This window comes from Podarcis filfolensis (genome assembly GCF_964270895.1).
Source record: "Podarcis filfolensis genome assembly, chromosome: 8".
NCBI classification, from domain to species: Eukaryota; Metazoa; Chordata; class Lepidosauria; order Squamata; family Lacertidae; genus Podarcis; species Podarcis filfolensis.
In genome coordinates, this window is record NC_139611.1 from 74128938 (window position 1) to 74151322 (window position 22385).

Genomic DNA, 22385 nt, shown 5'->3' on the forward strand with positions numbered 1-22385 from the left:
TCACATTGAAATACAGGACAATCCTGTATTTATGCAGGGCGGGTGGCAACCCTAGCTGCAGGTGTTCAGTGCATCCGGACAGCAGTTTCTTCTGTAAATATCAAGTTTCTAGCCCTCATTGTTGCAAGCAAAACAAAAACAAACAAAATGCAATCTGGGAATGTTAAAAAGCTGAGAAATTGAGGTTGCTGGTGTTTCAGGGAATCCAGTTCCCCATGACCCATCACCTCTTGGTGAAAAAATCCTGTTCACACTTAATTGCCTTCCTCAATCCAGCTGCAGTAGATGCTCTCTCTACACCAGGGGTGGGAAGCTGGTGATGGTCCTGATGTTGCTGTACTGCAGTTCCAATTATCTCTGAACATCAGGCATACTGAGTGAGGCTGATGGATTGCAATGTCATCTTGAGGTCCAATGGTAATAATAATAATAATAATAATAATAATAATAATAATAATAATAGTTCTCCCTGTCTGCTCTACACACACACAAAACACTCCCTTATCTTTCAGTCAGCAGCTGGGTTGGGATGGAACAGTCCCCCATTTTTGCATTCCCCCTCAATAAAAACATTTGCAATGGTCAGATAATTTGCTGGACCACGAGTTAGCTCAGGTGGTTAGAGTGTGGTGCTAATAAGCCCAAGATCACGGGTTTGATCCCCTTATGGGCCACCTGCATATTCATGCATTGTAGGGGGTTGGACTAGATGATGCTCAGGTTCCCTTCCAACTGCATTTCTATGATTCTATGAAATGCCCCTGGGGATTATAAAGAGACACTAGTAGACCAAATTTGAAAAATGAGGAATTTGCTCAAAAATCATCAAATGCACTTTTGTGTATGAGAGAGAAAAGCAATAACCCAAAACAGCAAAAAAAAGCAGGTGCTGGTGCTGAATCAGTTAAGACAGATTTAAAAGCATTTTGAGTTAAAAGCATTCAGGGAAAGACTGTGGCTCAGGACTGAAGCAGCTGCCCTGATTGCAGCAGCTCCCAAGTTCACGCCCTGGGATCTCTACATAGGGTTGAGAGAGACTCCCTTTCTGAAACCCTGGAGAGCTGCTGCCAGTCCGTGCAGGCAATAGGGAGTTGGATGGGCCAATAGTCTGACTCAGTGTAAGGCAGCTCCGTACATTCCATGCGAGTGATTAAAAAGCACTCCCCCACCCCAATTTATTGGTACACCATTAAGAAAAAAAGAACTCTTTACGAAACACCTATAAAAACTGTAGATTGCATGCACTATTTTAGAAGAGGCACACACAAGGAGAAGGGGAGTTATGCAAGACAACTCCCTGCTGAATTATAGTTCTGTGTTATTTAGTGGGTAGTAGCAATTTTGTATTCTTCGCCTCCAGCCTCCATCTTTGGCTGGCCATGGTCTGAAAGTGGGGCTCTCTTGCTGGGCCCAACTTCACCACAAAGCAGGTTTCCACACTACAAAAAGCTGGTCCGACACCCTGTAAACTAAATGTTCTCAAGTTGTGGTTCATAAACCATTGGTGGTCCATCAGCTCCATCCAAGTGGTCCATGGGAAAGTTGCAAAAAGGTCGAGAAGATGTACAGTACTTCATTTTTCCAGGGATGGCAATGGAGGCTCTTTTGAGCAGCATCCTCAAGAACAAATGCAGAAGCCGGCTAATTGCTGAATAGGATCCGAGGGTAAAGCTGGAAAATGTCACACCCAACTTCACAGAACTTTGCTCACTAAAACAGGGGCGGCTGTTGCATTAGAGAGGCAAGGATATAGTTCCTGATCCGGTTGCCTTCCAGATGTAGTTGTCACTACAGCTTCCATTGCCCCTGACTGTCCACCATGTTGGCAGGTTCTGATGGAAATTGGAGTCATAATGATATCTGGAGGGCATCAGGTTGGGGAATGCTGCCCTGGATCACAATAGGACTTAAATCTCAGTAGATATGGATCGGGGCATACCAGGGGGTTGGTAAGGTTGGTCCCCACCAAGGACGCAGGCCCGGGGTGGGGCACAAAAATCATGCCTTGCCACTCTGGCTCAGAGTGGCTGAGTCCACCTGCCCATTTGTGTGCTCTCCAGGCTGATCATCTGCTTCTCTGGGTGGCCGGGCAAGGCACATAGATAGGCTCATCTGGGTGCCTTGGTGGAGGACTTTGGCTGCTGGCATGGGCCATCACAGAGCAGACCTGACCCCAACGGCCATGGAGGAATTCACTGGTGGAGTGAGCAAGCGTTTTGAGTTTCTGGCTCATGGTCTCTCCCAGTTTTAGAGGTGACAATACAGCTCCTTTCCAAGGGTACAAGGGATGAGGGGATGGGCACCAATGCAGCTCCTTGCCGAGGGAGCTTAGGTACACCTCTGGGCAGGATTACACAGCCCACTGGTGATCAGGACTAAGAGGCATCAAGGAGGGCTGAGAAGTCCCAGGTTGGCAGAGTTGTGTGCATTTAGCAATGCTGACAACACAAGGGCGGAGTAGAATGTCTTACCTTGTGTCAGGGACTAGCTGGACAGGGAGGAGTGGTGGGAGGCACCAGCCGGGGAACCCCCGAGGGAAACCCTAGAGGAAGAAGGCTCAGAGCCTGGGAGTTGGTAACGGGACACTAAAGAGAGGTCAGCAGGAGAGGCAGGGCTGGATGCTGAAGGAGCAATGGAGTTTAGTGAGCAGGGAGAGCCGGTGACAGGAAGCAGTTCAGACTCCAAGGCTGAAGCAGAGGAAGGGGGGGGTCAAGAGGCTGCTGAAGAATCCAGAGAGTCTGCTTCTCCTACCGTGACAAGCTCTCTTCCCCCCTGGTCTCCAAGAACACACAGAATAAAGAGGAGGGCAGAGACCAGAGGTGCGCAGACACAGTTTGAGACTGCTTGGAAAACATCTGGGAGAGGAGGAGCCTTAGAAAAGATGGGAGACAGGGACTTTCAGTCCGGGCAACTGCTCCATAGATGCAAGACCTGCTGGGAAGGGTTGCTGAGTTGTCTGCCATTTCCTTGAATAAAGAGTTGACTTTACTGGCAACAGAGCCTTGTGTCTTTCGTGCTGACCTGTGCCTGACTCCAGCCCTGACACCTTGTGAGTATCAGCCTTATTTTTAAAATGTTCAGTTTCTAGCCCTTGTGATTGCAAAAAAAGGCTTGAAGGTGGATGGGCAGTATCTAGGGAAATCTCAGGATTCAAGAAAGGGAAGCCTGAGCAGGATTTCTAATTGTCAGAGGTGAGCTTTCAGTACCTAATTCCTTGTCCCTCCTTATAATGAGCAGGAATAGGATAATTCTCTTTTTAACCTTGAAAATGTCAGTTTTGCAGAATTGAATATAGGCTGCAGAATGTCACTGCATGGGACCTTGCTGCAGAATGTTGTTGTATGTAAATGCACAGTATACACAGGTCTGTGTTTAGGGATCCTCTCCTCTCCATCTGCACAGTCAATGGAGCACTGTGATGAGATACGGTGACTTTAAAAAGAAGAGTGCCTTCTCTGGTTTCTGCAACACTGGCAGTTGCTTATCTCAAACACTGGTGGCCAGTGGTGCCTCTTCAAAAGCTGTCTTGAAGACCTGCAGCAAGGACCTCCTCACTGCATCCTTGAACTCCTGCCCCACAAAGACATAGAGCAAGGGGTTGATGCAGCTGTTGAACAAGGCCAGACACTTGGAAAGAGGGATGGCCACCAGGTGCACAGCATCTGGAACAGCATCCATAGAGATCCTTGCCAGAGCCAGGGCATGGTAGGGCAGCCAGCAGAGGAAGAAGCAGAAGACCACCCTGGTAACCACCAAGAAGGGCTTGCTGGACTTGTTAAGCTTCTTCTTGTGCATGGTCACCACCAGGATGGTGTAGGAGATGGAGATGACCAGCAAGGGCAGGAGGAACTGGTAGAGAAAGATGCAGATGGTGAGGACTTCTGCTTCCTGCCAGTCCTGGAAGATGTCCAGGTTGTTGCAGGAGCTCCGGTTATTCTTCTCCACTGAGATCTCAGTGAAGAAGTAAGAGCTGGGGACGAAGAAGGTGAGGGAGATCATCCAGAGGAGCCCGCATGTCCCCCATGTGAGGCGCGGGGTCCGATAGTTCTGGCACCAGACGGGGGCCACCACCAGCACGCAGCGGTCCACGCTGATGGAGCTGAGTAGCAGGACACCGCTGCACACGCTCAGCCCAAAAAGGCAGTTGGCCACTTTGCAGGCCACTGAGCCAAAGGGCCAGTGCAGGTCCAGGGCCAAGTTCAACACTGTGACGAAGATCAGGGAGGTGGAAGCCAAGTCGGCCAAGGCAAGGTTGAAGAACCAAATGGTGTTGGAGGTCCAGCGGAGCTTCCAGCCAGTGACCCACAACACTATCCCATTCCCAGTCACCCCAGCTAGGAAGATGAAGCTGAAGATCACTCCAGTGATGATCTTTACAGTGCTGCGCACAGTGGCTTCCTCCAGGACCAGAGAGGGTGAGGAGACATTGCCTGCTGGGCTTGTTGACATCTCCCTGCCAAAGAGAAGGAGAAGGAAAGAAAACCCATTAATTATTATTTTTATATAGTGCCATCACTTATGTTGGGGTGGAGAGCACATTGGTTGGGCTCCAACTCCCATCAGCCCTAGTCAGCGTGGCCAAAGGTCAGAGATGATGGGAGTTGTGGCCCAGCAACAACTGGAGGGCCACAGATATCCCATCCCTGTACTAGTGTATCATGGATGGCCAAACAGCCACAGGTGGAATAGGTCATGGGTTCCCAAATTGTGGTTCATGGACCACCAGTGGTCTAGGAGCTTCATTCAGGTTGTCCACAGTGTGTGGATTTGTAGTTGAAGAAAAGAGATGGTGCATTCCTTGCATTAATCATACACACTGGTTTTGATTGTATTTTTTTATTGCTTCTTCCATTTCTTATATTGTATTTTACTGCAATGCAATCTGAATTCAATGGAATGCATATTTAAGAAATAAAAGAAGCAACAGTAATGCAATTTAGAATCATGCAGCATCTAGCACATTAAAATTGTTGCAAAAGGCAGAAATAGTGATTCGCCAATACCCTCTGAAATTGTCAAGTGGTCTGCGGGGAAAGGAGGTTTGGAAACCACTGGAATAAGTTGTAGTGGTTTGAGGTTCCCCCTGGATCTATGGGCCCGGATGTGGCACTGAGTGGGGCGTGAGCTCATCCCTTGCTTTCCTGCAGCACATAATTAAAACTATGGAATATGCAGAGATGGCCACCAGTTTGGATGATGTTAGAAGGGGATTAGACAAAATCACGGAGGGTACTAGCCATGGTGACTATGCTCTACCTCCACTGTCAAGTGTCAGCGTACTTATGAATGCCTGAAGCTGTGAATCACAGGTGAGCAGAGTGTTGATGCCCACAGGTTCTGCTTGCAGGCTTCTCCAAAACATCTGGTTGGCCTCTGGGAGAATAGGAGGCTGGACCAGAGGGGCCTTTAGTCTGATCCAAGAAGGTTATTCTTAAGTTCCTGTGCTGAGTGCTCATTGCAAAGCCACATCAAGGCTAAGGGAGCTGTCCAGGGTTAGGTGCTGTAATTTCCACAATAACAGCACTTTCTCATACTCTGGACTTGGGGTACATGAGGTCCTTGGCCATCACTGCACCCCCTAAATGATAAGCACCATCAACTTCATCATTATTTTGAGCAGGGATAAAAGGGCGACAGGGTGTGTTCTGCATCCTCGCTGCAGCTTTTCAACCCACCACCCTCCTCTTTCCATTCACGGCCACTCTATCCAAGAGTCTGCAGCCCAAAGGGAAAACTCAGCCGTCCCTGTACTCAGCCACTAAAATCTAGGTGGCTTGTAAGAGTAGAATAAGGAGGTATATAGGTGGGTGGTCCTTCTAGCTTTTGCTATAGTATGAGTTGCATGGAAATGCAAACAATAAGACACAACACACCCATGCTCTCTTATCTTGTCTTGATCATATTCATATGGTGTACACATTGAAAAACCCACAAGAGAATTAAGATTAACATTTTTGTTTGATCCACCATGCATTTAGCATATTGGTAATTAATTGAGGGATCTTATCTTTCTCCTCTCTTTCTTGTTTCCCTTTTGTAAATTTGTCCTTATGATTTGAAAACTTCAATAGGATAGATAGATAGATAGATAGATAGATAGATAGATAGATAGATAGATGATAGACACACAGACAGACAGACAAACAGCTATAGATATGGATATGGAAAAAATAAGGCAGACTTGTAGGGGGTTGGCTAAGGGCACACAGATTGGTGGGGCAGTGCCCAGTTCACCCTATTGGACTAAGCCTCCTCTAGGATCTACGAGTGAAGGGGGGGAAAGGTTGCCTGACTGGAGGGGCCAGGATTTCAGGGTTTTCATCCAGAGGAGAACTCTGTGCTCCCTTTTCAGTTCTGTTCCACCACTCCTTTCTCCCACCCACCCACCCACCCACCCACCGCCCTATGCAATTACTTTAAATATATATATATATATCTCAGTAAGTGAAATTCTCAAGGGCAATTTCTGTTGCTCTGGTTACAGTACAACTTCTTTGTAGCTGGGAATATTACGCAGAGCAGAGGGGAGGGAGGAGCGTGAGCTGGAGGGCAGCTTGGATGAATGAAGCGCCGTTCAAAGCAGAAAGTTGCATAAGGGGTTGTAGAGATGTCCTGTTGCCAAGAGATGGGAAGAGGCAGAGCAAGCAGAGCTGCCATGGTGGGAGTTGGTCAGTGATGACACGTGCCAAGCCCTCATGGGGGCAGTTCTCCTGCACCCAAACCCCACAGTGCCTCTCTCTCTAAATTCAACATTCATGTTGAAGGCAAACATGTAGGAATAGGTTAATGACGTAGATCGGGGGAAAGGTACTGGTGGATCTAACCTCTCCTTTCAGATGTGCAAGCACAAATGTAGAAAATCGTGAGAGCTTTTTTGAAATCATAGCACATTTTATTTATTTTTATTTTCTGCATTCACAACCCACCTTTCCTGTAAGGAACTCCAGGTGACATACATGGTTCTCTTCCTCCTCACAACAACCCTGTGAGGTGGGTAAGTGACTGGCCCAAAATCACCCAGTTTGCTTCCTGGCTGTGTGGAGATTTGAACCCTGGTCTTCCAGGTCCTAGTCCGACACTCTAACCACTACACCACACTGAATTTTCAGCTTGTAACATTGTTAATAGCATTCAGAGTTCAGTTGTGCAATGATAATTTTGATGGTGGTGGGGGTTTTAATATAAGACTATTCTTGAATCCAGAATTTTGGCATTTCAGATTTGGAGGAGAGAGAAAAATCTGCTGGATCTCTCTCGGATGAGAACTTAGGTTTTCAGCACCGCTTCTTGCATCCCTGCTGGAGATCACCATCTGTATGCAATCTTGTTATGCAACACTCCTGCGGCTGTATAAATAACATAGCTATTGTTGCGTCTGGCCTGCTGGGGATGGCTGTAACCTAGAAGCTCTCTGCGTGTGGGTGGTACGCATTGTGCAACCTTTCTCAAAACTCATTCCAGCTGCTGTTTAAATGCCCAGAGACATACAACCTGGAAACAGCAAAATAAAAAAGGTATGCAGGTAGCTGGGGGTTGCAAGACCACCATTTTTACTAACCCCCTGCTCTTCTGCTGTTAACAGCAGCCCAGCACAGAAGTTAAGCAGGTGAAAATTCCACACTCTCTGTGTCAGGGAAAACTGTTCTCAACCGACTTTGTGTATTGAGTACAAAAAGCCAGGCCAGTGAAAAGAAAAGTCACCAGTCCGCAGGAGGTTTTGAAAACGGCACCTGATGATACATGAAAAAGGAACTGGACCATCATTTTGCAGCAAAATGCCCATGTTTACATTTTGCACCCTATTACTTTAACATCGACTTCGTTGGGCTGGTCATATTGTTCGGATGCCTGGACCAAGCACGAATTCAGGACGAAAGGGCAAAACGAGCTAAGAGGAAGGCACGTTTGGCAAATCCTCACCGTGATCAACTCCCGCCCAGAAACCTATGTCCCCACTGTGGAAGGATGTGCGGATCCAAAATTGGCCTCCACAGTCACTTAGAGACACACTGTTAAGACCTCAGGGAAGACACTCTTACTCAGCTACCAGTGATCATCGAAGAAGAAGAAGAAGAAGAAGAAGAAAAAGAAGGAGGAGGAGGAGGAGGAGAAGACGACGACGACGACGACTTTTGAACTGGTTACCTTACCAAAATTGCACTGCATGCCATGATGTTGATGGGACTCTAGGCACAAGGTCAGGAATCCGCAGGCTGCCAGATATTGTTGGACTACAATACTGTCACGCGACAAATACATCATATTCATTTAGTAAGGCCTTTAATGTCATGGCACTGCTAATGTGGAGCTACTAAATTAGACAGGCACCTCCATTTCTGGTGTTTCACCCAGCGGTCTGACTGGATATAACGCACCTTCCTTCAACGTTTACAAAGGCAGCACAGAACAGAGTTAGCGGGGGAGATGACTGCGAAGATGCTGCTTTTGCGCCCCGCTAGTCCCTTCGTGTCAATAACTACGGCCGAATTTCCAGGGTCCCGTCCCGTCCCCCGACCCCCAGCTCTCTAGAAAGGGAAGCGAAACCCCAAGAGCACGTTTGCCCCTTCAGATGCGCGCGGCAATCCCTTTCTGGTCCAATATTTCCGGCACCACCCAGTGGCGTAGCGTGGGGGGTGCAGGGGGGGCCGGCCGCACCGGGCGCAACATCTGGGGTTAGGGCAAATCCACGGGTTAGGGGGCGCAAATCCATGGGTTAGGGGGCGCAAATTACTTGCCTTGCCCCGGGTGCTGACAACCCACGCTACGCCACTGGCACCACCTTAAAGGCCGGAATTCTTTACATTTCCATGGAGAGCGGAGAGAAGTCGGGGACGTGATCAGACCAAGCCACGGAGGGCTTGTAGCGCGAGCTGGAACTGTTCAAAGCGCAGTGTGCCTCTTCTTTTTTAAAAGCTTCCTTATTTATTAAAGCTGGGAGGAAACTGGGAAAGGGGATTCATTGGTGCATGGAGGCAGATGTTCAACCGGTGTGGTTTTTCTCAGCATTCCCTCCTCCATGGGGGGGGGGGAGCTCGACCTGTTGAACTATGCTGCCTCTTATGCCTGGATAGCTCAGTTGACTAGAGCGTGGTGCTGATAACGCCAAGGTTGCAGGTTCAGTCCTCGTATGGGACAGCCGCTTATTCCTGCATGGCAGGAGGTTGGACTAGATGATCCTTGGGGTATCTTCCAATTCTGATTCTATGTAGCCACCGGTGGTGGGTATGTGCGCCAATACTGGCGCTCGGTTGTCCAGGCAGCGGGCGGGGCGCGCCTCGCCCCTGCTATTCAGCCCGTTAGCTGCCTCCAAGCGGGCGTCTCCTTCTGCATGAGGCTCATCAATCAACGTCCCCGCGACGGGGCGGGAGATCTGCAGGCAGGCTCGCCCGCTCCCATTCCTGCGCCCTCGTCCCCGGTGGCGACGGCGGGAGGTTTGCTAATAATGACGGATTAGGATGAGCCAGCCGGCCCCGCGGGCCGCTTTGGGACACCGGAGCCGTCGGGGGAGCGCAGGGCCACGTGCTCCGGAGCCGCCAAGGCCCATTAGGCGCGCTAATTGATGCGCGCCCAGCTGCTTCAACGCACGCACAGCTAACAAACGCCAGGCGCGCCGTCGGCGAGCTGTTAATTCATTAAGCGCTTTCTCTCCAGACAAGGCGGAGGAAAGAGTTGGCCGCGGAGGAAAAGGTTTAATCGAGGCTTGAGCACACCGCGACGCCCTCCGATTTATTAACTCCCGCTCTGACCACTGGACGCTACTCCCGTCGCCTTGGTGAGAAGACGACGAAGGGATCTCGATCCTTCGGACTTTTCGTCTTAAAGCCGTATCCCTACCTCCGCCTTCCCTTTTGTAAGAAGGGTATCCGCTCCAATATCTATTGCCTAATAAAATCTAATTATGTTATTGCACTGATCAGTGTTGCTGGGCAGAAAAATCTTGCGCTGCTTAATTTTTCCGCGGGAAAGAAAATTCCCCTTTATAAGTTCATTAGTAACCATGAGTGGGTGCCAGCTGTGAGTACAATATTAGGCAAGCTTTGTACTTTCAAAGTGTTTAGCCTAAATACAAGTAAAATAAACCTTGTTAAATTAGATTACTCTCTAGGGCAGGTAGCCAGGATAGTGCTCTCCAGATTTCACCCCCGTCAGCCCCAAACAGCAAGTGTCAGAAAATTATGGGAGTTCAATACATAAGCAGAAGTAGTAAATATTTAAAGAACCAGAAGGGGAAGTTGAAGGAACTCAGGGGGGGGTCATTTTCTTTTATATGACAAATGTTGTGTTGTTTGTTTCAATATAAAACTGTAAAAAAAACAATAAAATCTTCACAAAAAAAGGAAAAGAAATTATGGGAATTCAACATCATCTGGAGGGTCCACGTTGGCTAACCTTGTTTTAGGGCATCCCCCCACCCCCGATGCAAACTGGTTTGTTTCTGATTTGTTACACTATGGAAATTATCCTAATTTGCATGACAATATTATCTGGGCATTTTCCCAGTTCAAAATTTTCCTGAAAACCCATATTGCTGACATTTATATCCCTCCTTTTTTCCAAGGTGCCCAATTCAAGGTGGTTATATTGATATACAAAGCATGCCCATGCAAGTAGATAAATAGGTACTGCTGTGGCAGGAAGGTAAATGGTGTTTCCTTGTGCTCTGGTTTCCATCACAGTCTTCTGTTGTGCCAGAACCGGTTTAGTCATGCTGGCCACAGGACCCAGAAAGCTGTCTGTGGACAAACACCGGCTCCCTTGGCCTGAAAGCGAGACAAGTGCCGTAACCCCATAGTCGCCTTTGACTGGACTTAACCATCCAGGGGTCCTTTACCTTACCTTACCTACAAAGCCGCAAAACAGCTTGTGTCCCAAACAACTGAAGGAGTGCCTCTGCACATACAGAGCTGCCCAAATGTTAATGTGAGTGGGGGAGACTCTTGCTGATGGTACCACAATCTTTTGGGATCCCAGGGACAGTGGTGCACAGGAGAGCCTTCTCTGTGGTGGCCCCTTGCAATGGAACTCCCTCACTTCAGCAAGCCACTTGGCACTTTCATTGTACTCTTAGGACTCAGTTTCATCTTGTCCTCTGCTTTCACCCCCAGGGAAAACCACTCTTTAGTGCTCAATTGGAGCAAACAACAGTTCGAGTTTTCTCCGTATTGACATTTGTTCTGATTTAGCACTAAAGAGTTGGTTTTCCCCAGGAAAGGAGTGGTGCGAGGGGAAAGCCACTCTGACCTCTGCCTAGAGTGGAAAACTACTTAGATCTGTGCTTCCCCTCCACTTCTGCACTCTAGTAATTTCTGTCTTGTTTTAATTACAGTTCCAAGTGACGTTTTAGTGATATACAATGTTTGAGCCAGGGCTTTTTTTTCAGCCAGAACTCGGTTCCAGAACCTCAGGTGGGCACCACTGCCATTATAAGAGAACAAGGAAGGCATTCATGGTGAGATTCCTGCATTGCAGGGGTTGGACTAGATGATCCTTGGGGTCCCAACTCTACAATTCTATGATTCTCTCTCCATTTACGCTGCCTCAAGTAGCAGCATACTAAACAGAGCAGAAGCTGCTCCACATACTGTAGAATTCCTATACGGAGAGCAATTTACCTGCAGGGAACAGAATTAACCCCCCAGGTGTGAGAGTCCCTCTCCCCTACACACCCACACCCCTCCCACATACCAGACAGTTTCACTGCATGAAAATGCTTTCCGGGCAGAAATTTTGTGACCTGTGAAGTTGCTCTTTAGAACAAGCATTGAAGGGTCTCAAGATCTAGGGAAGAATTGTGGCCTCTTTGCCTTTGGGTTTCCTTAAATAAATGAAAGGAGAGAGTGGATCCTCCATATTCAGAATCAGTGTACCCTTGTGGGATGCTGGGTGGGAACAAAGAACAAGGGGTTCCAATCACTTTCTTGCCTTGATTGTGAGTTTCTCAAAGACATTTGACTAGTCACTTTTGGAGGCAAAGCACCCGGCAGCATGGACTCTAAGTCACATCTAATAAGATGATTTATATAGAGTTCCTTTTGGCAGCAATCACATACTCATTTACCTGGGAATAGGTCCCACTGAACTTACTTCTGAGTAGACATGTATAGGGATTAACAACACAAACACTCATGTCCGCCTCTGCCTCAGTTTCCCCATCTATGAAACGGTCCTGTTACCACCTGTTATCTGTGGCCACGTTACAGCACCAGATTTCTAACTCCCCAAAGCACCTCCAAAAGGGGGGGGGGAAATACACCTGCGTGTTAAAAGGATGCATCTTATATATCCTTTCCTAGCACAAGGGAGTGTGTGCATGATCATGTATGGAGGGGGAAAAGAAGAAAGACCGAACACTGTTCCTACCCACTTTTTAATTTGGACCTAAATCCATTGAAAGAGATGGTTTTACAAAGTTGGATCTCTCCCCAGTTATGGTTTTAAAAAGGTAATTACTCTTGTAATAATTCGGTGGATAGGGCTTTAGAAAGGCTTTTGTCGTCAGGTTGTTAATTATTATCCATCGTTAGAAACAGGTGGTTTTACAAAGTTCCGTACCTCCTTACGCATGAAAAAGGCGATTATTATTATAATGACAAGTTTGTTGATGGTCTTGGAAAGGCTTTTGTTGTTACACTGGTTAGTCATGTCCGCTCACTTCAGTGGGTCTACTCTGAGTAAGACTAGCATGGAATACAACCCATTATCTCTCCATCACCATCCTAAGGAGCTGGTATAAGAGGGAAAGGAGGAGGAGAAAAACCCCTTTGGGATCAAGCTGTCTTACCTTGCTTCAGGTGTGGTCAGTCTTTTCAACAGGTTAGAAAAGTAGTGAGTTCTGGCCGCCGCCTCCTCTGTCCATCTGCTGGCAGAAGGTGTGGGTGATTTTCTGCTAGCTCCCGAAGAAGAGTGGAAGATGCTGTTTGATCCAGACCCAGTAGGATGACCTGAGCCCAGTGCTGTGGGCAATGAAGCTAATGCTCCGTCTATTACTGAAAAGCCCCCAAGTACTGAGTGTCAGAGAAGCGGATTAGCTGTTCCCTGCAAGGTGATGCGGGGCTCGCTGGCATATCTTTGTCTTCCTGTGCGTGAGGGAGATGTGGAGCGTGTGAGACACGGGGAGAGAGCACGAGAGCAAGTGCTGAAGCTGGAAGGAGCAAGCCGGTCTATAAGGTAGCAAGAAACTCAGCTGCCCAATAGAATTGATGCAATAGGGAGCGGGGGTGTCTCCCTCGCAGACAATGGATGGGTTAATGCAGCCTCCCCCAACGCAATGTTTTGGACTACAACTCCTGTCTGCAGCAGCCAGCATGGGCAATGGTCAAGGGTGATGGTTCCTGCCTCAAAAATCTGGAGGGCCCCATGTTCAAGGAAAGAAGAAAAACTGTGCTAGTGCAACCCCCCCCCCTTTCCAGCTCTTACTCTGCCTTTTCCTCTCCTTCAGCTGCACCATGGTGATGAACAACCCTGGACTTAAAAGAAGGATGCAACACAGGTGCAAGTGACAGTTCAGGCATTAGCTTGCTTTCTGATAATCTGAGTGATAGTTGTTGTCAGTGGCATCGCAAGGGGGGCAGGCAGTGCGCCCTGGGTGTCGTGTCTGGAGGGGTGACAAAAAGGCACCCCACGGGGTGCTTGCTCCACCACCCCTGGGCGCGGCGGCGGGAGCAGCCATCGTGCCCCTGCAGCCACATGTGGAGGATCCTCCGTTCGTGGCTGCAGTCACGAGAAGAGGATCTGCCCCCATCCATACAGCATTTGAGGGGCGCCAGCAGCAAACCACTATGCACAACGCATGCACGGTGCTGCACACATGTGCTGTATGTAGCGCTGCAGCACATGTGCTGTACATAGCAGTTTGCCCCCGGAGCCGCCCGAGTGCTGTGCAGACGGTGGCAGGATCCCTCGGTTGCCACTGCAGCTGCAAGCCACTACATACAGTGCATGCGTGCGACAGCAAAGAGAAGAACAAAGGACAATAGTCCCACTTCACGGAACACAGTAACACAAAACATTCTGTTTCCGTCACTTCCCACTCTGTGGAGTCAAAACATATACCGTCATGTGAAAGACAACAATCCCATGACTGCAATCATGGAGCAGGAATTCTAACAGGCGCAAAGTGTGCACAGCCAGCGGTTTGCCCCGCCCTGGGTGTCAGTTAGCCTTCGTTTGCCCCTGGTTGTTGTTGTTTTTGGAGGCATGCAGGGGAGGTGACGATAAAGATAACAACATGTCATTATCTTGCAGCTGGAGGACACAACCCTGTTGACAATTTTATAGCCTCCCTTTTGCAAACAGACCACTTACAACAGGCATAGGCCAAGCTCGGCCCTGCAGATGTTTTGGGACTACAACTCCCATCATCCCTAGCTAACAGGACCAGTGGTCAGGGATGATGGGAGTTGGAGTCCCAAAACATCTGGAGGGCCAAGTTTGCCTATGCCTGACTTACAATATGAAACCACACTGAAATGCAGACAGAAAAGAAATGATAAGATGATATCCTGGATAGCTCAGTTGGTGAGAGTGCAGAGCTGATAATGTCAAGGTTGCAGGTTCAATCCCCATATGGGACAGCTACATTGCAGGGGGCTGGGCTAGATGACCTTGAGGGTCCCTTCCAACTCTACAATTCTATGATATGGGGCAAATCACACTTTTACAAGATTGTTGTAAGGGCCAGTGGGCTAACTCAGTCCAGTATACCTGAAAGAGTGTCTCCACCCCCATCGTTCAGCCTGGACACTGAGGTCCAGCACCGAGGGCCTTCTGGAGGTTCCTTCACTGTGAGAAGCGAAGTTACAGGGAACCAGGCAGAGGGCCTTCTCGATAGTGCCGCCCGCCCTGTGGAACGCCCACCCATCAGATGTCAAGGAAATAAACTACTATCTGACTTTTAGAAGACATCTGAAAGCAGCCCTTTTTAGGGAAGTTTTTAATGTTTGATCTTTTGTTGTGTTTTTAGTATTCTGTTGGGAGCCGCCCAGAATGGTTGGGGAAACCCAGCCAGATGGGTGGGCTATAAAGAAATTATTATTATTATTATTATTATTATTATTATTATTATTATTATTACAAATTGCATGAAGAAATTGAAAAAATGCATTATCGTGGTACCAAAATACTTTTTCTTGGCTACAATAGACTAACACAGCTTCCCCTTTGAGCTGCACTGACTTCAGAGTAATCAAAAGTTGCCTGGAGGGTTCTATGTAAAACTTACCTTTTTGCCTTAAGAGGAGTCCTGGGCCTTTAACAACCACTCAGCATGCAGAAGTTCAACAGGCACAGCTTTTCCTGCTGTGGATGGAATTTTAGTGCTGGAGAAAGTTTCGGTTCTTGAAATTCTGGCTGCTTTTGAATGCTAAAGGGTTTACATGGCGGGGGGGGGGGGAATGGTAACACTCACTTCCCACATAAACATTTTGCACAAACCACTTCCTGACATTTCTTCCTTGCTCCTCTATTACCATGCTTGGGGTGTTAATAGTTTTCTCCTGACAGATCATGGTCTACAACAGGAAACAGAGGCAGCCTTCTTTTAGAAAAGGGATGGCCTGTAAGAAAGGAGGACTGTTGTTCTTTTCCCCTTACAAAAGCAACTTGCTCTTTTAACGGATGCCTGGACAGGAATGATCTAACAGGGCAGCAGCTTTGTCCATCTTTGCCTCTCCTTCAGGGGAAAAGCAGCTCCTGTAAATTTTCTGCCTGAAATATAGCTGGTAAAAGGTTGAAGCTTTCTTTGGGGAGGGGGCCAGGAGATCCTACATGGAGAGGGAAGGAAAAGAGCAAAGAAGCGTCAGATCAGCTGAGGAGGAGGTCTAAAATACTAGGGTGGTTGTTGCCAACAGATCAACAATAAAAGATACAACTAGTCTGCTCCATTCTTGTGCCTTAACAGCAGCTTGATCTGCAGAAACCAGCAAGTCAAGCTTTTCATAAGACAGAGAGAAACACGATAACCTGATAATGCTTTTGAAATAAGCAGCTGTCCTTAAAGGCGCAGTAGCAGCGATTGGAAAACTAAAGGTGGCAGCCCTGAAAATACATTTGAATTCCCTTTGTTTTTGAACCCTGGGGTTCCCTTGCTGGTTTCTGCTGGTGCTGCTCAGTACATAATAGCAGTTTTACGGCTGCCTAAACACCAAGAATAATGGGAACTGTAATTTGACCCTTCACAGAACTACAATTCCCAGCATCCTTAACAAACTACATTTCCTAGGGTTCTCAGGACAGGGTCCTTGTCAGCATTCGTCTGTCTCAAGAGACAATGGAGTGCGCTTCCTGGGGGGGGGGTCAAACCGCTGGAGAATAACAGCGCCTGTTGTGGCTGCAGAGACCTGTAACTTGAAACTGTTGCCTCCCACGTTATTTTTGCCCTGTTTGCCTGAATCGCTGTGGTGCTTAAGCACCTGCTTTTGTTTATGCCTTTCCCCCAGTACCAATTCCTGCTTTTCAGCCAACCAAACCCTAGCAAGAGCTAAGCTTGGAGGTTCAATGACTTTTCCTGTTCCTCTGAACGACTCTTTCATATTTTCAACAGCAGCCGGGGGATAGAATCTGAGGAAACAATCCTTGCCTGGTTCCAAATCGCCTAATGCTTCATGTTTAGTGTGACTCACTGAATTACTTCCTTGAATCATTCTGAAATAAAAATAAAACATATATATTCTTGTTCCTCTGGACAATTCTTTAAGGTTTTCAATGGGAGCCAAGGGGGATAGCATCTGAGGCAACATACCGGCCTTCTTACAAATCGCCCAATTCCTCATAGTTAGCGCTACTTACTCTGAATCACTTCCCTGGATAATTTTTAAAAAGATGTATTACCTCTGGAGTTTGTATTTTTATTTTTATTTACGAAGTACTGGCAAACCCTTAGGACTTCTCTCCAAGGTACAAGGCCAGGCCTCTTTTGTGAGGTAAAAGTAACACAGTTGCCTCAGGCAGTGATGTTGGGGGGGGGGGGGAAATGTTATTTATTTAGCTTTTAATTTTATTTTAATTTTATTTGAAAGGGAAGGGGGTGCTGTTTGAATTTAGCACAACTAGAAGCCAGTTAGATCAGACCAAAGGCTTATCTGGTCCAGCTTCCTGTTTTCCCACAGCAATTGAATAGATGCGTCTGGGAAGCCCACAAATAGGACATCAGTTCAATAGCTAGAGACAAACCCTCCAAGTGTCCCTATTTTCCTGGGGCAGTCCTGGATTTTCAGCAGCTGTCCTGGTTTCTTATTTGATCCCGGAATGTCCCTCTTTTTCTTAGAATGTCCTTATTTTCATTGGAGAAATATTGGAGGGTATGGTAGCAGGGGCGTAGGAAGGGGTGTGGCGGGCTACTGTTTGCCCCAGGTGTTATCCTAGAGGGGGGTGACAAAATGGCACACTGCGGGGGGTGGCACTTACCGCAGGGCCTGGCCTGCAGCCTGCCCGAGTCACGCGTCTCTCCTGGGAGTGACGCAGTGTGTCACAGTCTGGCTCATGGGAGATCGAAGTCCCAGCTGGATACATCGGGACCGGGGGCAAGATGGCGGGGAGGGAGCAGGAACGGGAGTCCAGAAGCCAGGAATCAGAAAGCCAAGAGTCCGAGGGTCAGAGAGCCAGGAGTCAAGAAGCCAAGGGTCCAAGGCTCAAGAAGCAAGGAGTCACGAAGTCAAGGGTTCAAGGATCAAGAAGCAAGGAGTCACAAAGTCAAGGGTCCAAGGATCAAGGAGTAAAACACAGCAAGGCAGGAAACATGTTGCTGTTGCAAAGAGCCGAAGGGAAATGCTGACCTTATATCCTTTCCTGGCTCTTGCCACCAGGTGCTGTGAGTTACCAATTGGCCTCACCTGTGCGGCCATGCCTTGCCTCTTCAGAACAAACTTAGGAAGGCCCCAGTCCTGCAAAGTCCTACTGGTCACAGGGCCTGGCTCCTGCATGCACTCCTGACACAGTGGCTGGGGACCCCGCACTGTCCGAAACGACAGCATGGGGCGTGCATCTGCCAGGCAGACTCTGTGGGCAGCTTGCCACACTGCCCCCCTGGGCGGATCGCCGCAGCACCCCTATGGGTGGCACACCCCGCCCACGCTGCTCCGGGTGCCAGAGCAGCTAGCTATGCCCCTGTATGTCCTTATTTTCACTGGAGAAATTTTGGAAGATATGGAGTTATCCGTCTCCCGAGCCATCGAAAGGCAACCCTATATGGAGAAGTTTAATGTTTTATTATGTTTTTATATATGTTGGATGTTGCCCAGAGTGGCTGGGACAACCCAGTACGTTGTGTGGGGTATAAATAGTAAAATTATCATTATGGAAGAGGAAGAACAAGCAAGTAGTAGCTCCTTGGTGTGGAGAAGACAGATAAATGTTGCTGGGCGACAGAGGAAACTGCTCAACACCTACTTTGCCTCTGTCTTCCAGACCCTCCAAGTGTCTGTATTTTCCAGGGATGTCCCTGATTTAGAGAAGCCATCCTGGTTTCTGATTTGATCCTGGAATGTCCCACTTTTCCTTAGGACGTCCCTATTTTCATTGGAGAAATGTTGGAGGGGATGTAGTTATCTGACCCCTGAGCTCTTTGAAGGCAATCCTGTACAGGGAGGTTTCCCCAAAAAAATGTTTAATGTTTTATTATGGGATGTCCCTATTCTCATTGGAGAAATGATGGAGGGTGTGCACACTGCAACTCATGACATTGCAGCATGGTGCATGCGTGCTGGGCACCCACAGTGGGGGTCCTAATGTATCTACAGTGGTACCTCAGGTTACATATGCTTCAGGTTACAGACTCCGCTAACCCAGAAATAGTGCTTCAGGTTAAGAACTTTGCTTCAGGATGAGAACAGAAATCGGGCTCTGGCAGCACAGCCACAGGAGGAGGCCCCATTAGCTAAAGTGGTGCTTCAGGTTAAGAACAGTTTCAGGTTAAGTACGGACCTTCGGAACGAATTAAGTACTTAACCTGAGGTACCACTGTATTCCTCTTTTAAACCTCTCGGTGCTAGTAGCCTGCTTATGTCAGGAATTGTGCTTGCAGATTAAAGACCTTTCTGTGAAGTTCATTAAGAATTGCTTAAGATGCATTCACGGGTGGTGAAATTTGGTGGACGCCTCCTCATTCAGAAAAAGAAAACTTTGAGACAGTTCCTCAAAAATATCTGAGAAATTAGAGTTCACCTCGAGGTGGAACCACAAATTACAGTCATTGAATGTATTTGGTGTCTGAAATCTGCGGACGCACCTCTCTTTTGCCACGAGAGGGCAGCATGCTTATGTTCCATTTCATCTGTAAAGAGTGGCAGAGCTTTAATGTTACATCTAAACTTCAAAACTAAACATCAAGAGGGTGGCATGTTTGCTGTTCATAGATCTGCCTTGCTCATTCATATATAAAACGGGTGTGTGTGTGTGCATGGTGCTCTAATTTTAAAAAATAAAGGTAGATCTTTAGGGATAAAAAAATGGATGTACCGTGCTATATTAGAAGCAAAAAAACTTGTTTTGATGAATTGGAAGAGCCGCAAAAAGATTCCATTGAGCACATGGGTTGATAATATGGGTTGATAATACGAACGAATTGCAAGTTGACGCAAAATAAGAATGGATAAATATGAAGAAATCTGGAACGAACATTAAAGCGATAAGGCGGATTGTGGTGGGAAGTAGGGGGAGGAGAGAGAGGTGGGAAAATATTGTTTAAAAAGGTGTAGTCATAGGTATATCAGTGTATTCAAATCTGAATTGTCAAATTGTGCTATTATTGTTACTATGTTTTTTGTTGTATGTGTCTTTTGCGGTTGATGTTTGTATCAAAAAAACGATTAAACAATTTTTTAAAAAAAAGGTAGATCTGTTTGTGGGGAGCTTAATGTTCCCATGTGACTCTTCAAGCGTTTTTGCTCTCTCCAAATATCATCCCCTGAAGGAATTGCTGCTACGGTGTTTCTAAAGGCCAGGGAAATGAACTTGATTTCCAGGAGCAGGAGAGAGGAATTTCTTCTTGAATACACATTGTGTGTGTGTGTGTGTGTGTGTGTGTGAGAGAGAGAGAGAGAGAGAGAGAGAGAGAGAGAGAGAGAGAGAGAGAGAGAGTCATCAAAGCCAGAGTAAAGGCTGGAATTTGAGGTATCCTTTGTGTACATTATGACAGAGGACAAGATGGTTGGACAGTGTTCTCGAAGCTACCAACATGAGTTTGACCAAACTGCGGGAGGCGGTGGAAGACAGGAGTGCCTGGCGTGCTCTGGTCCATGGGGTCACAAAGAGTCGGACACGACTAAACGACTAAACAACAAAGTCGGTGCCTAGAACTTGTAGATAAATCTAGCCACCAGAGGGCATGGTCATGCAGTTTTTAATAGCAATGGGCAAGCTTCACATACAGAACAAGAGATTCTATATAGGGAAAGTGTCTAATTCTTACCATCGTTTTGGGTAAAGGGAGACGAATCCTATCCCACCTCATCTCCCTGTGCTCCACTGCCTCAAGTGCTTTTATCCCAACTTCCGGTTACCATCCCTGCAAATACCCTTTTGAATTATATACCCAGCACATGGAACCTTACAAAAGAACAATATGAATGGACTCTGTGCCCTTACCACAGAAAAAAGACTGATACTCATGCAACGCACAATGGCCCCCTTCAATGTTGGGCACAACTTGGAGCCTCTGCTTCTGGTGGCTGTGGAGCCTTCCTTCAGCTCCAGCTCCTGCCCCTCTTCCTGCCCCTCTTCCCTGTATTGCAACCACAGTCATTTTTGCAGAGTCCTTATCCTTAGTTATTACACCATGCATAGAACTAGGGTTGCCATATGTCTGAAATTTCCCAGACATATCCAGAACACCACAGTTGGAAACAGTGTCCAGGCGGAAATCACTTAAAATGTCTGGGGGAATCTGAAGGCATGGCAACTAATGTTGAAAGTGTCGATTTAGGCAATCTTCTTTTAAAATAGCTGCTGCTTCTTTTTTTGCAAAACTGCCCAAAAAGCTCAACACCGTTTTTTGTCTGGATTTTCACTGTTTGAAACATAGCAACCCTAACAGAACCTTAGTGCTGCATGCCTTCCATGTCAGCAGCTGTCCTGGGTTTCAGATGGGAGACATTCCCTGTCCTACCTGGGGGCTTCTACATTGAGCTGCAGCCTTCCTTGTGGATAGTCAAATGCTGTGGGCTCCCATTCATTTCTATATTTTCATTTGACACCATAAAATTGCCCAGCTTCAGAATGAGGAATATGAGTTGGGTTTGTGCAAAGGAGTCCACATAAAAGTCCTTGCTTCTGTATTCTGTGGACCTTTGACTACAGGCAGACTGTTTTTACTAGGCTGGTGTTTGTTAGGGCAATAATAATAATAATAATAATAATAATAATAATAATAATAATAATAATAATTTGTTATTTATACCCCGTCCATCTGGCTGAGTTTCCCCAGCCACTCTGGGCGGCTCCCAGTCAAGTGTTAGAAACAATACAGCATTAAATATTAAAAACTTCCCTAAACAGGGCTGCCTTCAGATGTCTTTTTAAAACAAGATAGCTGCTTATTTCCTTCACATCTGAAGGGAGGGCATTCCACAGGGCGGGTGCAACTACTGAGAAGGCCCTCTGTCTGGTTCCCTGTAACCTCACTTCTCACAATGAGGGAACCGTCAGAAGGCCCTTGGTGCTGGACCTCAGTGTCCGGGCTAAACAATGGGGGTGGAGACGCTCCTTCAGGTATACAGGACCAAGTCCAAACGTTGCTGGGATTGATTTTCCGAAAGGTGGTGCTTTGCCCTGGATCTTAGGCAAGTCAATCAAAAGCTCAACAACTTTCGGAGCATCCTGGTTTTTACTTTTTGAAATATGGCAACCCTAGTGTTTTAGTGTTTGTTTTGGTGAGTTTTCCTTCCTCTATTTCTCTACACCTGTGCCTTAAGCAGCAACTCTCTGCCCTGGCTTCTGTAGCCACTTCTGCCTCTTTCCTCTTCCCCTTTCTTTTTTCTCCTTCTGCAACTCTTGCCCACTCTCTCTGACTTTCCTCAAGATTCCTCCACTGAGGTGCCCAGAGGAGGCTACACACCTCGCCTGGCCACCCAGAGCAGCAGAGGAGAGGCCTGGGGAACAAGCAGACAGCTGGGTGGATTCCTAATCCCTTTGAGCCAGAGTGGAGAGACACAATTTTTGCACCCCCCAGGGGCCAACCCCTAGATACACCCTGCTCTTGATTCACAGGTGTCAGGCAGCCCATTCTCAGATCCCTTCTTCTGCGGCCATTTGTTGCTTTTGGAACCCAATAAGAGGAACCGAACTGTGACAGCTCAGCTGGTCTCTTCCCTTCTTTGCACCTGACCCTAACGGGAGACGCAACTGAGTGAGGTTCCCAGGGGTTGCTATTTAAGCTGCAATAAAGAACCACT

At 47.4% G+C, this 22385-nt stretch overlaps 1 protein-coding gene across 1 annotated transcript; it reads right to left on the reverse strand.

The window, feature by feature from the left end:
- Positions 1 to 1224: 1224 nt before the first annotated feature.
- LOC310768896 (chemerin-like receptor 1) lies at positions 1225 to 15295 on the reverse strand. Its single transcript, XM_083627796.1, has 3 exons — positions 15221 to 15295; positions 12782 to 12856; positions 1225 to 4453 (listed from the first exon to the last, which is right to left on the reverse strand). The coding sequence occupies exon 3, from the start codon at positions 4447 to 4449 to the stop codon at positions 3487 to 3489; it is 963 nt and encodes a 320-aa protein (XP_083483922.1). The 5' UTR covers positions 4450 to 4453; positions 12782 to 12856; positions 15221 to 15295; the 3' UTR covers positions 1225 to 3486.
- Positions 15296 to 22385: the final 7090 nt, after the last annotated feature.